This window comes from Sinocyclocheilus anshuiensis, unplaced genomic scaffold (assembly GCF_001515605.1).
Source record: "Sinocyclocheilus anshuiensis isolate Anshui unplaced genomic scaffold, SAMN03320099.WGS_v1.1 scaffold249, whole genome shotgun sequence".
Lineage (NCBI taxonomy): Eukaryota > Metazoa > Chordata > Actinopteri > Cypriniformes > Cyprinidae > Sinocyclocheilus > Sinocyclocheilus anshuiensis.
This window is the reverse complement of record NW_015540871.1, coordinates 1345857-1360306: the sequence shown is the minus strand read 5'-3', so window position 1 is coordinate 1360306 and position 14450 is coordinate 1345857. Positions and strand designations below refer to the sequence as shown.

The following is a 14450-nucleotide window of genomic DNA, read 5'->3' as shown; positions in this document are numbered from 1 at the left end:
GGCCTATATCTGCCTGCAGTTAAAAAGTTCTCAGAAATAATCACATTTGTTTTGCTTAACCCATTTATGTACAATTATTCTAAAAAACAAATTTAATGTCATTCAAAAAATGCCATCGGCCTGAGTAAATTTGACCATTATAGAATTGTGACTTTACAAGGGTAGTAATTTAGGAGGTGAAAATACTGTGAAATTACAAATGGCATGGAATTTGAAAGCATAACAACTGAAGGTCTATGAAACGTCAGTCAATAAAGCATTTTTTAAACAATGGCACTTACATTTTTTAACTAAAATATTAGTGCAACCATATAGCCTATGAATGAACGAAAATTCATATTTTTCAATTAAAGAAAAAATTGAGAGTTTGGGCTGCTTCTGGTGCTTGGATTTGTACTTCCCCTTACCAAAAAGTAGTATACTTAACAAAAAGCTGAAAAAAGATTATGAATTGGATTCAGAATGATAATCAAAACGTAGATAAAGTCGATCAACACCCCAAAGCTTGACAGTTATTATTACCTCTTCATTGGTTGACATTTTATTCCATAATGTTACATAGTTTTGATACTCTTTTATGTCTGATGATTGTGTTAGAATACATGTGGAAGCATCTGTTGTTTCGGTTTCTTCTTCACTTGTTTTTTGGAAATTCTGTACAGAAGATGTGTACTAGCGCCCTCTACAGTATAACAATGAAAACACGGATTCTAGGAACACAATTATAGCTAAAATATATTTCGACTTTTTCGAAGCATAAGTCAAGTATACTTAAATATCATTTTAAGTATATTTCTGAGAAGTACATAAAGCCCATTTCTGAGAAGTACATAAAAAGTAGACTAAAAGTATACTTTCCTATTTTTAGTTTAAAAGAAGTATACTAATAGCACACTTGAATAAACTTCTTTTTCGTAAGGGTCAATATAATGAGGTATAAGTTTCAGAATACGCTAGAAGTTGCATTTTTAAAATAATAGTGAAAGACCTCCCTCAGGTAGACTGAATGTTTTCCTGCCTTGCTGGATGTTGGATTCATGGTCAATAAGTTGTTTGCATTCGCCCAAACTGATTTGGCAAAATCAAAACGCGGACAGTGAGCGCGAGTCCCGCTCGCTGTGCTTCACTCCCGCTTCGGGAGCAGCCGGCAGAGGATTCCGCTTGGTCTTAAAGCCTTCCCCGAACGTTGCTGCTCAGTTGTGTATAATACGTACCTGCTCCATCTCTCTATCCACCAAGCGGCCCTTGGCCCTGACCAGGCCCTAATATGCAAAACAACCATTAATCGAGTCATTACACTTCAAACCACTAGGTGGCAGAACGTTAATTTCCTGAACGCAACTGAACTAAACACGCTACTTCCGTAACAACAATACAGCGACCTTTCAAAAGGCGCATAGTAAAGAAAATTGGTTCGCAACCCGCCATAAAACCAAAAGAAGAAGAAGAAGAACAATACAGCGCTTCCGGTCGTGCAGAGCTCGGCGTGGAACGCATGTGACTATTTCTATATCTCACTTATAATGCCAGATTTAATTATAGACTTTTTTTGAATAAACATTATTTGGTAAGTTGTGATCTATTAACTCGCGTGATGTAGTCCGTTTAATAACTACGCGCATGCCTATAAGTATCCGGTTTATCTTCATACTGCTTTTATGTTTTAATTGTATAACTTATCTTTTCTTGTGTGTGTGGATGCAGCGGTTATCGTTACAGAATGTATTTTGAAGTAGACTTAGTTGTCGTTGATTTTAACGTCGTTTTGTTTTCAGTTCGCAGATTAAAACTATTTGTGATAAATAATGGAAATTGAGGACAGAGATTTCCTCAATACACCTCCAAAGAAAACTGTGCGTTTTGGAGGCACAGTTTCCAATACATTAGCTAAACTACAAAAGGTGAGTTGGGTCAGATTGTAAGTACAGTATAAAGCTAATGAATGCCACTGCCTGTAAAACATGTCCTTACGTCTCTTATGTGACGTCTACAGGGCGACACAAGTGATTATGAATTGATAAAACATCAACTCTCAGATCCTGATATTAAGGCAAGTATTGTTTTTTTATCTTGATTTCAAGGTTCCCACACTGTGTTGTCAAGACCTGTAAAAATCATGGAACATAAAAACCTTAGATGTTATGGATACTATAAAGTGAATAAAGTCTTTCATTGGCTAGATGTTGCCGAGTTACTTTTCATTGAATTGGTCAAACCGACTCACGAATCCGTCTAAGTCAGGGCTGCCCAAACTCGGTCCTGGAGGGCCGGTGTCCCGCAGAGTTTAGCTCCAACTTGCCTCAACACACCTACCTTCAAGTTTCTAGTATGCCTAGTAAGAGCTTGATTAGCTGGTTCAGGTGTGTTTAATTGGGGTTGGAGCTAAACTCTTCAGGACACCGGCCCTCCAGGACCAAGTTTGGGCACCCCTGGTCTAAGTGATTCATTCGGTCTGAATCAAAATGATGTTTGAAAATCCTAATTCAGTACTGGGACATGATTGGTGTGGGAATCCTGCACTTTGTGTTTCAAACATGTGCAATTAGAAATGTTCTTTCTCACTTTTTTCGTATGTTATTGTAGGACGCTCAAATTATCAGCTGGTTGCAGGAATTCAGGACCTGTGTCACTCAACTTGGCAAAGATCATGAGCAATTAATATATGTTGTTTTGGTGAGTGAAACACCAGTGTGTCAAATGATAAACAAAAGCCGTCAGGTCAGTTTCGCTGTGCATTAATGAAATAAATGTTTCCCCATACAGAAGCTGCCATGGCTCGGTCGCAGTCAGGCTGTGGTGGAAGAATATCTGGCTTTTCTGAGTAACCTGGTGTCAGCCCAGACAGTTTATCTCAGAGCCTGTCTCAGAATGGTCGTCTCTAATTTTGCACCAAGTAAGATATATTATAGTATTGCTTCACTCCATTCACATTGTTCAGGTGACTTAAAATAACACTTTTTTTTTTTTCTTCCAGAAAGAATAAGAATCCAGGAAGGAAATGTGGATATTTCAGACTCTGATGACGAAGATGAAAGTTGGTGTACTTTTTGTTTTGTTTTTTAATATCAACTGCTTTTGTTTTGTAATTTAATTTGTGTTATTGACTGTTGTTTTTGTTGATTAATTATATGCACGGTCATATACCAGCTTTTATGATCTACCCTGGTGGTGGACCTTAGTCAGGATAGACTTGTTGCATAAACAAACATACATACACACTCATAAAACAGACTGTGTTTTTTATCCCTCACAGCATTGTTCATTTGGGTAAAATCCAATATGTTGTTTACCTTGACTAAAGTTTACAGACCAATATAGCCGCCAACCAGAATAACTAATGTTGTTTAGACTAATCTTATTGGCCATTTTGTTTAGATATTGTTAAATAACCATATGTTTTATCTCAGTGTTGTATACACTACCATTCACAAGTTTGGGGTTAGATTTTTTAAAAGAAATTATTCAGCAAGTACTCAATAAATGAATAGTAAAGACATTGATAATGATACAAAGGTTTTGTATTTTTAAATTAATGCTGTTCTTTTGAACATTCTATTAATCAAAAATCCTAAAAAGTGGATCATGGTTTTCACAAAAAAAACGACTGCTTTCAACATTGATAATAATAAGAAATATTTTTTCATGATCACCAGATCAGCAAATTAGAATGATTTCTGAAGGATCATGTGACACTGAAGACTGGAGTAATGGCAGCTTTGCCACCACAGAAATAAATTACATTTTAAAATTTATTAAAATAGAAAACAGTTGTTCAGAATTATAATAATATTTGACAATATTACTGTTTTAATGTTTTGTTTAAATAAATGTGGCTTCGGTGAGCATACTATATTTCTTTAAAAAAATAATTAAAATGTTACTGACACCAAACTTTTGAATGGTAGTTTATGTCTTATTTTGCTGTCATTGATTGTATATCAGCCATTAACCATTCCTGTCATCGATTAATGAAATCATATCAGTATGCCACTAATATACCTTATACCTTACACCATTATTCATTATTTTTAAATTCACACAGATCTCCCGAGGACATTTGATCAGTGTCATCAAGCCTTGCAGCTGATTGCAAGATATGTTCCATCGTAAGTGTCTTACAAAACCTCCAAAAGCATAGCGGAGTTGATCAGTTTATTGATTTAGTTTAGCATGAAGTTTAGCAGTCACTAATAAACTCTTTTCTTGTTCTTTCAGAACCAGTCGATTCCTGATGTCAATCCTTTCTGATAAGTTCCCTTTTGTGCAGAAATCCTCCAGAACACTTGTGAGTTATGTGGAGAGGTTCTCCACAGCATTTACATCCAGTACTGGAGTAACGTCATTACATGTTTGAATGTGATTGTACTGAGGCCGTGTTGCCTGTCCACACAGGAGTGTTACGTGCACAACCTGTTGAGAGTTTCCGTCTACATCCCTGACTTGAGGAGAGACATCTTAGAGCTCATCATCAGCAAGATGCTCACACTAGATGTAAGTGACTTGTGTTTAGTAACTGTACTGATATATTTGCAACTGTGCAGATGTTTGATGGCTGTTTTTGACTTTTAGGTTAGTGCACCACGGAGTGAGATTGAAGAAGTGGAAAGTGGAGCTCAGCAAGATGCTAATGGAGCATCACAGGATGACTGCCTCTTTGACATGGTGAGTCCAAAACACTTCAGAAAACAACAGAAAGCCAAACACATAGAACGCAGAACATACTCAGTGGGACAAATTTAAAGGTATAGTTCATCCATAAATGGAAAGTCATCATATACTCACCCTCATGTCGTTCCAAACATGTACAACTTGAAGTCTTTCTTCAGTGAAATCTAGACAAATGTACTGTAGTCACGCTTTTGCATGCAGTGAATGAGGACTGGATCTTTCAAGCTTCCAAAAGCATCATAAAAGTAGTTGATACAACTTATATTTACATGACAGGTTTGTATGAGGAATCAAATTAAGCCTTAATTCAGGGCTGACTTATATCGTAGTCTTTCCTTTAAAGGGGTCATATGATGTTGCTAAAAAGAACATTATGTTGTGTATTTGATGTAATGCAATGCGTTTATGCGGTTTAAGGTTAAAAAAACACATTATTTTCCACATACTGTACATTATTGTTTCTCCTCTATGCCCCGCCTTTCTGAAACGCGTCGATTTTTACAAAGCTCATCGGTCTGAAAAGCAAGGTGTGCTCTGATTGGCCAGCTATCCAGTGCATTGTGATTGGCCGAATACCTCAAGCGTGTGACGGAAATGTTAAGCCTCTTACAGGTTCAGGAAACTTTCCTCTGTAAAATGCGCTGCACACACTCGAATATTTGGGTTGAACTGTTCTGGAACAGTGTTGTAAATGAAACTTAACCACTGATTTCTAGTTGTGTCGACCTTTGGAAGGCCAAAGAAAGTAGTTTGGCTTTCGCAACGAAACACACAGCGTCTCCACGACGGCGGAAGCAAACAATACTACAGAGCGAATCAAAGTTACACCTTCTTTCTTTGCGAATACATTTGGATGGTGTAATGCAAATCTTCCCACACAGTGACGTAGATATGTGGGGGCATGTTTGAACGAGGCATTTTAGGAAGGAGTGGCTGAGCGTTCACTTTTATAAAGAATGTCTCTTTGGGTTTGAGACTTTAATCTTTGCGACTTTACGGATCTTCTTTATGCACATACAGCTTTTAACACTCCAAAGACAAAGGAAAACATAAAATCGCATATGACCCCTTCAATGTTTAAGCAGTCATAGGTCTTACTCATTTTAATTTCTCATTTTGTGTGGTTTATTCAGGATGAAGAAGAGGACTCTCCACTGGATTCATCGAGACCCGATCGAGCTGTGATGGTCCATCCTGTGGCAGAGAGACTGGACACGATGATGACTGTCCTGCTGGCTTATATTGAGGACATTTGCCATGTCAATGGTCAGGACATTACCATTTTATGAACCATAGAAGTTGTTTTTTTAGGGCTGTCGGTCCATTCAAATGTTTAATCACAATTCGTTTAGCACATTCAGTCATTTTATAGGAAAAGAATCAAATATACTACCGTTCTAAAGTTTGGGGTCAGTAAGATTTTTAAAAAAATTTTTTTTAAGAACTTAATCCTTTTTTTCAGCAAGGATGCATTAAATACATTCAGTCTCAAATGAATGCTGTTGTTTTAGAACTTTCTGTTCATTAAAGAATCCTGAAAAATAAATCACAGTTTGCATAAACATATTAAGCAGCACAGCAGATGTATTTAACATTGATAGTAATAAGAAATATTTCTTGATCACCAAGTCAGCATATTAGAATGATTTCTGAAGGATCATGTGACACTGAAGACTGGAGTAATGATGCTGAAAATTCAGCTTTGCATCACAGGGATCAATTACATAGAAAACAGTTATTTTAAACTAATATTTCACGATTTTACCATTTTTACTGTATATTTCAGCAAACAAATGCAGCCTTGGTGAGCATAAAACACTTTCAAGAACATCTAAAGATCTTACCAACCCCAAACCTTTGAACAGCAGTCTAAGTGTAATTTTTGTGTTGTGACATGGCAGCATGTTTATACCTTCATGTAAAGAAGTGCATGAAAATGCACAGGCATTGTCTTTATGCACCAAGAGCTTGTAACACTCCAAAGAGAAAGGAAAAATTGAAATCGCATCTTATGACCCCTTTAAACATTTCATAAATAACATTCATATGTGCATTTATAATTTAACTTTGTATCTATCTGAATTAAAAAAAAATAATAATATTTTTGTTTCAATCTCATTAGGCTCATTAGATATTGAGAAAACCAAAGCTCTGTACAGAGACCTGCTGTCTGTGTTTGATAAGGTGGTGCTTCCCACTCACGCTTCCTGTCACGTGCAGTACTACATGTTCTACCTGTGCAGCTTCCGCCTGGTGAGTTCCCACTACTCTGTTATTCTCAAACAAACAAACAAAATCATAACTTTTCTCTGTTTTTTTTTTTTTCAGGGTTTGGCTGAAGCTTTTTTGGATCACTTATGGAAGATGTTACAAGCCCCCAACCAGCCCCCCGTCCTGAGACAGGCTGCTGCTGGATACATGGGCAGCTTCATGGCAAGAGCCAAGTTTTTGCCAGTATCGTACGTGACCTTATCATGCAGTTTTATCTTATCTAATGCAGTGGAGTTCAATATTTAATCATCTTTCTTGGCAGTGGTTTGTTACCTTGATTAAGTCATTAAACATTAATGCCTCTTTGTTGTTATCTGGAAAAGAAAAGGGTTTGATTGGACACAGGTACCTATATTTGTCAAAACATCATTTGAAATCATGTCAAAACTGGTTCTGTAGAGTTTCCTCTCTTCCACAGGACAGTCAAGGCCTGTCTGGACCTGTTGGTTCCCTGGTTGCACCTTTATATTAACAGTCAGGACTCGGGATCCAAAGCATTCTGTGACGTCAATCTGCACGGCCCATTTTATACAGCCTGCCAGGCTGTGTTTTACACGCTCATCTTCAGACACAATGCCATTCTGGAGGGCAATATGAAGAAAGGTCAGTACGTGTGGAATTTACCTGTTTATACATGAAGCACAAGCGTGAAAATCATTTGAGTTGTTAAAACGTTTTTTTTCAGTTGTTGTAAGTTGTATAGTCAACTATACAACTTATAAGTTGTCAAGTACACAATTTCTTTTGCCCTGGTCTGTTAATCATGCAAACAATGACCTGAATTCACCACTTCTAGAATGTGTTTATTTGTATTTTATTTCTAAATTTCAATTTCATTTTTTTATTTTGGGGGTCATAAATTCAAAAATATTGCAGTGATCTATTCTGATAACATAATCAAGAAAAAAGCCTTGTCAAAAGAACAAAGTGCTTTAAAAGAAAACCTTTAGTTTGACATGTTTTATAAATATTTCTTAGAAAAATTATTTTAACAATAATGCTTCATTGCTTGTTAATATTTGAAAAACGTTTGTCTTCCAAATCAAAGTCATGTGATTTGACTTCAACAAACATGCATAAAAAAAGAATAAAAAAAGAATAATTTCATACTTTTTACAGCAAGACAAGGTCAGTTCAGGGTGTAAACCTTGTGCGACTCCCCAAAACATTTTTTTATTATATTAAAATGAATACTAACACTTTATTATAGTGTCCTTGTTACACGTTACATATACTTATAGTAATTACAGTAAATTATGCATAATTACATGCAACTAACTCTAAACCAAACCCTAATCATAACCTTAAAGCTATAGTACTAATATCACTCAGTACTTAAATGTACAATTAAACTGTAACAAGGACACCTTAAATGAATAATTCATGATGAATAAATAAAATGCATGTTAATTTTGAGTGTCATAAAACTATAACATTTTTGAACTTGACAAATGTGTTTTAAACTAGACTTTTCGTTTGACCCTTCTGCAGGGTTGGCGTACCTTCAAGGTTTGAATCTCGAGCGTATAGTGATGTGCCAGCTCAACCCGCTGAGGGTCTGTCTACCTGCTGTCACCAACATGTTTGCAGCCATCACCAGGTACAGCACAAGAGAGAGCCATCATCAGATTACAAAAACTTCACGAAATAAAAGCATGATAAATGAGGGCAATTTCACCCATCTGTTGGCAGGAAGTACCAGCTCGTGTTCTGTTACACCATCATTGAGCGGAACAACCGGAACTTGTTGCCAGTGGTGAGCTGTTCAACGGGCGGCAGCTCAGTGTCCACTAACACAAACCCTCTGGATACCTTCTTCCCTTTTGATCCGTATCTCCTGAAAAGGTAAAAAAGTCATGCTCATTCCTGTTAAACTCAGCCTTGGAAATACTAGTTCACTAAAAATAATTTATGTATTCTTTTTTACAACAGCTCTGGAAAACTCATTGAGCCAATCTACCAGGCGTGGGAGGAGCCATCCGATTGTATGATAGATGTGCCCAAGAAGGAAGTGAGAAAGGTGATGCACATTCTCAGTGGCCAGAGGGTTTAGAGATTTCAGAGTTTTTGCCTGCCCATTCAGGCAATTTTAAGTGTCCATATATATATTTTTGAAGCCACTGTAAGAAAACTGAAACATTGTAATTGATGGGATTTTTTTGACTCATCTCAGTAGTTTAGTCTCTTCAGAGAATATCCAATATCACTTTGATATTGTTCCACAGGGGTCTATGGAGGAAGAAGATGACTTTCTGCACGGAGACTCAGTAGCAGGCATGACTCCGGGTTCTTATGACTCTCATCTGCACAGTCCACGGAGCGTTGGCTCTCCCCCTGTCTCCTTCCTGCAGCGGCCTTTCTGATCCACTGTTGTAGCAATCAGCTGGTCACAGATGGGCTGTTCAGCCCAATATCACACCAGGAGGGGGCGCTCAGGGACTGCTTGTGATGGCACAAATTTGACTGGAGCCCTTCACACAGCAGCATTACTGACCCCAGTGTTTGGCAGTAGTTTTACTAAACCCTCTACTTCACTTTAAGACTGCATCATAAAATACAAATGTGTTTATTGAACATTTGTGCTATATTAATAGTAAAATGATAGAAACATTGGTGGTTTATCAAGTAGACAGTCAGATGTATTTTCTGTTTTCAGGAGAAACTGTCAGCACAGATGTGGCAGTTGTAATGAAATTCTCAGTGTGTTCTCACTTTGAGTAAATGTAAGATTTTCAGTTTATTCTGAAATGATTTGAGAGGTTAGAATTGCCTGGTGGTGTGTTGAAATGGTAAATGGGTGTCACTTCCCATGATACGAGTTTGAGCTCTGACTAAACCAGTGTGTTTGCACAAAATATTCTGTAGGAAATTGACATACAGAGAATACCTTCATTTAAATATGGTTTTCTATGTTACTTGTTGAAATTTTAACTGTTGTCGTCATAGCCTCCTCAGTGAATTGTACTTTTGTGTACAGTTTTGAATTCAACTTGAAATTAATTAACATTAAATAATAAAATGGTCTAGCTGTTTTATTAAAATGTGGAAAATATAATCTAATTGTTGACTTTTTTTAAGAGACATATTACTCTTAAAATGTTTCTTTTCTTCCACCAGAAATGTAACATTTTAATTATAATTAGAGTAATAATTATAAAATGTTGAATTATTGCAGATTAACAAAATGGTCCTTGCCTTAATTTTCTCATGTGTGTGCTTATTAGTAAATAAGTGATATATATTCAAATAAAAAAAAAGTTATTTTAAATTGTAATGATATTTCACAGTATTACTGTTCTCACTGTATTTTTGATCACCAAAAGCTTTGGTGAGCATTAGAGACCAAAATAAAAGACATTTTAAAAACAATTAAAAAAACTTACTGATCCCAAACTTTTAAATTGTATATATATATATATATATATATATGCTAACAAAGTGATTAACCTATGACTATGCATGTTACCATAAAAAGGTTACTGTAAGGTCAAATTCACTGATGTATTTTTAATAGAAACTGTACAGATGTGTGTAGTCTTATCTAAGAAAAAAAAATAAAAGACCCACACAAGCTGTTGCAGATTGCACAAGCATTAAAATTGTCAGCATGCAGCCCTTGGTAGCCAAATAATTTTTTTAATATTGTACGATGAGCCAGCTTTGGCTCAGCAAATGTCGACTGGCACGCGTATACACTACTATTCCTGCAGACACGTAAGCATGAGCGTTCTGTCTGTTGACCGCAGTGGATTTGAAAATAACAGACAAATCCTCGTATTTTTAAAGTCTATTGTACTGAAGTCCACTGCATATAATACAAAAACACCACATTTCTTCAGACTTTAATAAAAACATTAAAAGAAGGATATTTAGGCCACACATATGATGCAATCTAGTTGAATCACAGGACTACATGTCAGCATTTGTAGAGCATGTGCTGTTATTAATATCAACAGACCATCTGCATAACCGTACACCTCTATCCACAGGAAATGAATGGTACCAGTTTATTACACATTGATATAAGTGACTAGATCCTATATGGCAAGACAAAACAGCCGAATACAGTGTGCTTATGAAAACAGTAACCCGATCCATGTGCATTGTTCAGCTGAATGGATGCATTCAGGGTGGAACACTGCAATATGACTCCCATTACTTGATACCAGTGCCATGACGAGCAAACCCACCCCCCCCGAACAGAATCATAGTCCCGAGGACCCAGAGATGGAGCAAAGTTACCGTCCATCAGCCGAAACAAACCATGAAGGATCCCCCCAAAGCACTTAACAGACCATACCTGATCGTAATGGGTGGGTGACCCAGCGTAGACTGACATGATCGGCAGACATGAAGAGGAAATCAAGGGGACTGACGGCAAGATTTACAAGGTTTATGACGGCAACCGCACACATACTTAGAAGCGAGCGTGTCTATGTGTCTCTGAATAATAAAAGATTCGGACTGAAAATATAAAATCTTCAAAACGTCATAGCACTTCTCAGAACAGATACAAATAAGCATCATATCAAATGATGAAGAGTGGGGACTGTCCCGAAGATCCCTAAGTGAAATCTAATACGTGTACTGTATAATATACCTAACTCTAATAGAGAGGTCAGCTGCACAGTCACATGTGTTTTCATTACAGTTGTTGAAATGGGGAAATATACCATCTGAATGAGAACTGTGTGTGGTAACTGCTTCATCTGCTATAAGTGTTACGCACGGCACATGCTGACACAGTTGAAGTCACATTTGAGCATTTCAAAGTCACCACTGCTGTTAATGGTGCCATTTGTGTTTCGGATTTCAATTCCCTTTGTTGGTTTCTGCCTTTATGTTATGACACTGAGTTCTGCTACATGTTAAATATGTACACGGACAGCTTTAAAAAATGAGTATGAGTTTGATCAGTAGAGCTCAGGCCTCTGGTAGCCACTTGAAAGAGTACAAACCACACTGCAAATCTTCACAGTCTCTTATGTTCCACAGTATAGGTGCAGTTCGACCTTGATGTTCTGAATGAGCCCGGTTTGTCTGTCTATCCCAGATTCTCTACTGACCTCGCCGCTCTACTGCAGCCCCGAGGACAGGAGGTTGTGGCCATTGAGTGAGGCTACGGGGAAAAAAAGAGCATTATGTAAGTCTATAATCTTCTAATGTAAATATGAAGAATCTCATTATCATGTTTATGATTGTGTTTCATTCTGAAGTGATATGCATTTGCCATATTCTCTTAAGAGTATGCACTTTTCACAGGGAAAGCTTCAGAAGTTAAAAGGGGTACAAAATATAACTGTCATTTGGAGTCAATGTTACAATCACACAATGGCTGACACTACTGGACATTCGTTGTACCTTTACACATGATTTTTAATTGATAACCTCTTTTATAATGTAAACTTTTTTTTTGTAACTGTTAGACTTTAAGAACAGTTAAAGTTGAATTAAGAAAATTAAGAAAACCTTTACATTTCTTTGAAGAAATAATACATTACTTCAATTTAATATATTATTTTAATACTATTCATTAAACACACATATGTATACGTATGTATAAATACACAACGTTTACTGAAGAAAGCTGCAATATAACAAAGAGTGAAAAATTTAAGGGGGTCTGAATACTTTCCGTACCCACTGTATATATATATATATAAAATATATACAGTTTAATGAAGATAAAGAAAATATGCTTAATACATTCAATTAGTATTTTAATAATAACAATGAATGAATGAATAAATACATACCAGAAAACAAATGTATAGAGCATATCCAATAATTAAAGAAATGATATAACAATATTCCAGTTAAAATTTCAGAATGATAATTAAAGACTAATAAAACTAATAAAACCCATTTTGTTTCAAAGGATCTTCTGAAATGCACCCTTGAGCACTTTGGTTACGATTGACCCTATGACAAGGCTGCCCTGACTGTTCTCATTTCAAAATAGCATGATTAATACCATTTCAAACTCTAAATGACTAAAATACGAGCCACGTGACACCTGCTTTGGTGTTTTCAAAACTCCTTGTCAAACTGGATAACTAAGAGACTTTGCAAGGCCAGCGGTTATAGTGAAGGGTTTTGTGACAGTGAAATGAACATTTGGCCTAAGCTAAACTCAGCTGACAGCAGCAGTTGAAGGGAGAAATGCTGATTGCTTCATAACACAATAAAAACGGCCACTCACTCTGAATCACAGTCCTCTTCAGCCTTCACAATGCTTCCCTCTACGTACTGCAGTAATTCTGCGAAATAACCAAACAGTTAGTGAATAATAATAATATCACAGATTCGAAAACACAAGTTCAAATGAGTTAATTACAACAAAATGTCCAGAAATTGTCTTAATGTCCCAGTTTATGTACGTCACACTCCACTCAAACAGACTGATGTGGTTTCAAACGATCAGACTCAAGGAGAGAGGCTTTAAGCAGCCACTCAATTAGTCGCCCAGAGCTGTTGACACATTTGCACATTTCTCACTTACTGTGATCCTCAGTGCAAAGTGAGCAGACACCATCTACGAGCTCTTTGGCCTCAGCTGCAAGCTGGCAGGCAGGGTCTGGGATCGGGGAGGGTGTGTCGGGGCTGTCAGTCGCTGGAGACGCTTGTGCGCACCTGTAGGATGAGGAAGGTAAGTCATGATCTCAGACACAGTGAGACACTACAACTTTCAGTGTTTGTCTTGAGAAACTTACCCACTTTCAATCCCAAATAAGCTGGCATTGGTGAGAACTTTGTGGACATTCTGTAAAAACAGAGTGCAAATTTTAAACTTGGATTTTTTGTGTGTTTTGGAAGCACCACTGATATCTAGATACAACAGTGTACTTTAAAAGGAACTTTAAAACCAAAAATATTCTGTCATCATTTACTCACCCTCATGTCATTCCAAAACCATGTGACTTTCTTTCTTCTGCTAAACATAAAAGAAGATATTCTGAGGGAAATTGTGCAGTTGATGGTAGCCATTGTCTTCTATAGTATGGAAAAAAAATACTGGAAGTCAATGGCTACCATTAACTGTTTGGTTCCCAAAATTCTCTTTTGTGTTCAACAAAGAAACTCATACAGGTTTGGAATGACATGAGGGTGAGTAGATGATGACAGAATTAGCATTTTTGGGTGAACTATCCCTTTAAGTAAAAAAAATGTGGTTTGTGTTTACCTGTGCAAAGCCAAGCAGCTTCTTGTTGGATATCTCCAGGTGTTTCCGTGTGAGTTCAGACCTTCTCAGCTGGCTGTCAATGATGGCGAGCCTCCTGTTCAGTTCCATCACATTCTCCTGTGAAGAAAATGGGCTGTAAAACCTTTACTAAAACTTAAACTATTAAAAAAAATTTTGTTAATTGAAATAAAGCTGAAATATAAATATTTGATGAAAAGCACAAAACAAAACTAGAAATGTTGCCATGGCAACTAACAGAAATAAAACAAGTAATACAATTATTCAAACTAAAAAGTGAAACAAAAATATATATAGATATATATATAGA

The 14450-nt window shown here is 36.7% G+C and overlaps 2 protein-coding genes across 5 annotated transcripts in view; one reads left to right on the top strand and one right to left on the bottom strand.

The window, feature by feature from the left end:
- LOC107688121 (RNA polymerase I-specific transcription initiation factor RRN3-like) overlaps nt 1-9971 on the top strand; it is a 24837-nt gene extending 14866 nt beyond the window's left edge. The window contains exons 2-19 of one of the 3 annotated variants that reach the window (XM_016485696.1): nt 1452-1567; nt 1776-1901; nt 1994-2050; nt 2584-2673; nt 2764-2893; nt 2975-3034; nt 4043-4106; nt 4216-4285; nt 4393-4491; nt 4570-4662; nt 5802-5934; nt 6791-6921; nt 6997-7127; nt 7358-7542; nt 8431-8539; nt 8632-8784; nt 8872-8959; nt 9165-9971. In XM_016485696.1, the coding sequence (XP_016341182.1) occupies nt 1806-1901; nt 1994-2050; nt 2584-2673; nt 2764-2893; nt 2975-3034; nt 4043-4106; nt 4216-4285; nt 4393-4491; nt 4570-4662; nt 5802-5934; nt 6791-6921; nt 6997-7127; nt 7358-7542; nt 8431-8539; nt 8632-8784; nt 8872-8959; nt 9165-9302 (1827 nt within the window). In that variant the 5' untranslated portion in view covers nt 1452-1567; nt 1776-1805 and the 3' untranslated portion in view covers nt 9303-9971. Of the gene's footprint in view, nt 1-1446; nt 1568-1775; nt 1902-1993; nt 2051-2583; nt 2674-2763; nt 2894-2974; nt 3035-4042; nt 4107-4215; nt 4286-4392; nt 4492-4569; nt 4663-5801; nt 5935-6790; nt 7128-7357; nt 7543-8430; nt 8540-8631; nt 8785-8871; nt 8960-9164 lie in introns of those variants that run through there. The other 2 variants (XM_016485694.1, XM_016485695.1) reach the window with 2 other exon arrangements.
- Nucleotides 9972-10466: 495 nt separating this feature from the next.
- LOC107688120 (syntaxin-binding protein 4-like) overlaps nt 10467-14450 on the bottom strand; it is a 44583-nt gene continuing 40599 nt past the window's right edge. Inside the window, exons 18-22 of one of the 2 annotated variants that reach the window (XM_016485691.1) lie at nt 14123-14239; nt 13653-13702; nt 13442-13572; nt 13142-13199; nt 10467-12058 (exon numbers count right to left, since the gene is read on the bottom strand). In XM_016485691.1, the coding sequence (XP_016341177.1) occupies nt 11998-12058; nt 13142-13199; nt 13442-13572; nt 13653-13702; nt 14123-14239 (417 nt within the window). In that variant the 3' untranslated portion in view covers nt 10467-11997. The remainder of the gene's footprint in view (nt 12059-13141; nt 13200-13441; nt 13573-13652; nt 13703-14122; nt 14240-14450) is intronic. The other variant, XM_016485692.1, reaches the window with a different exon arrangement.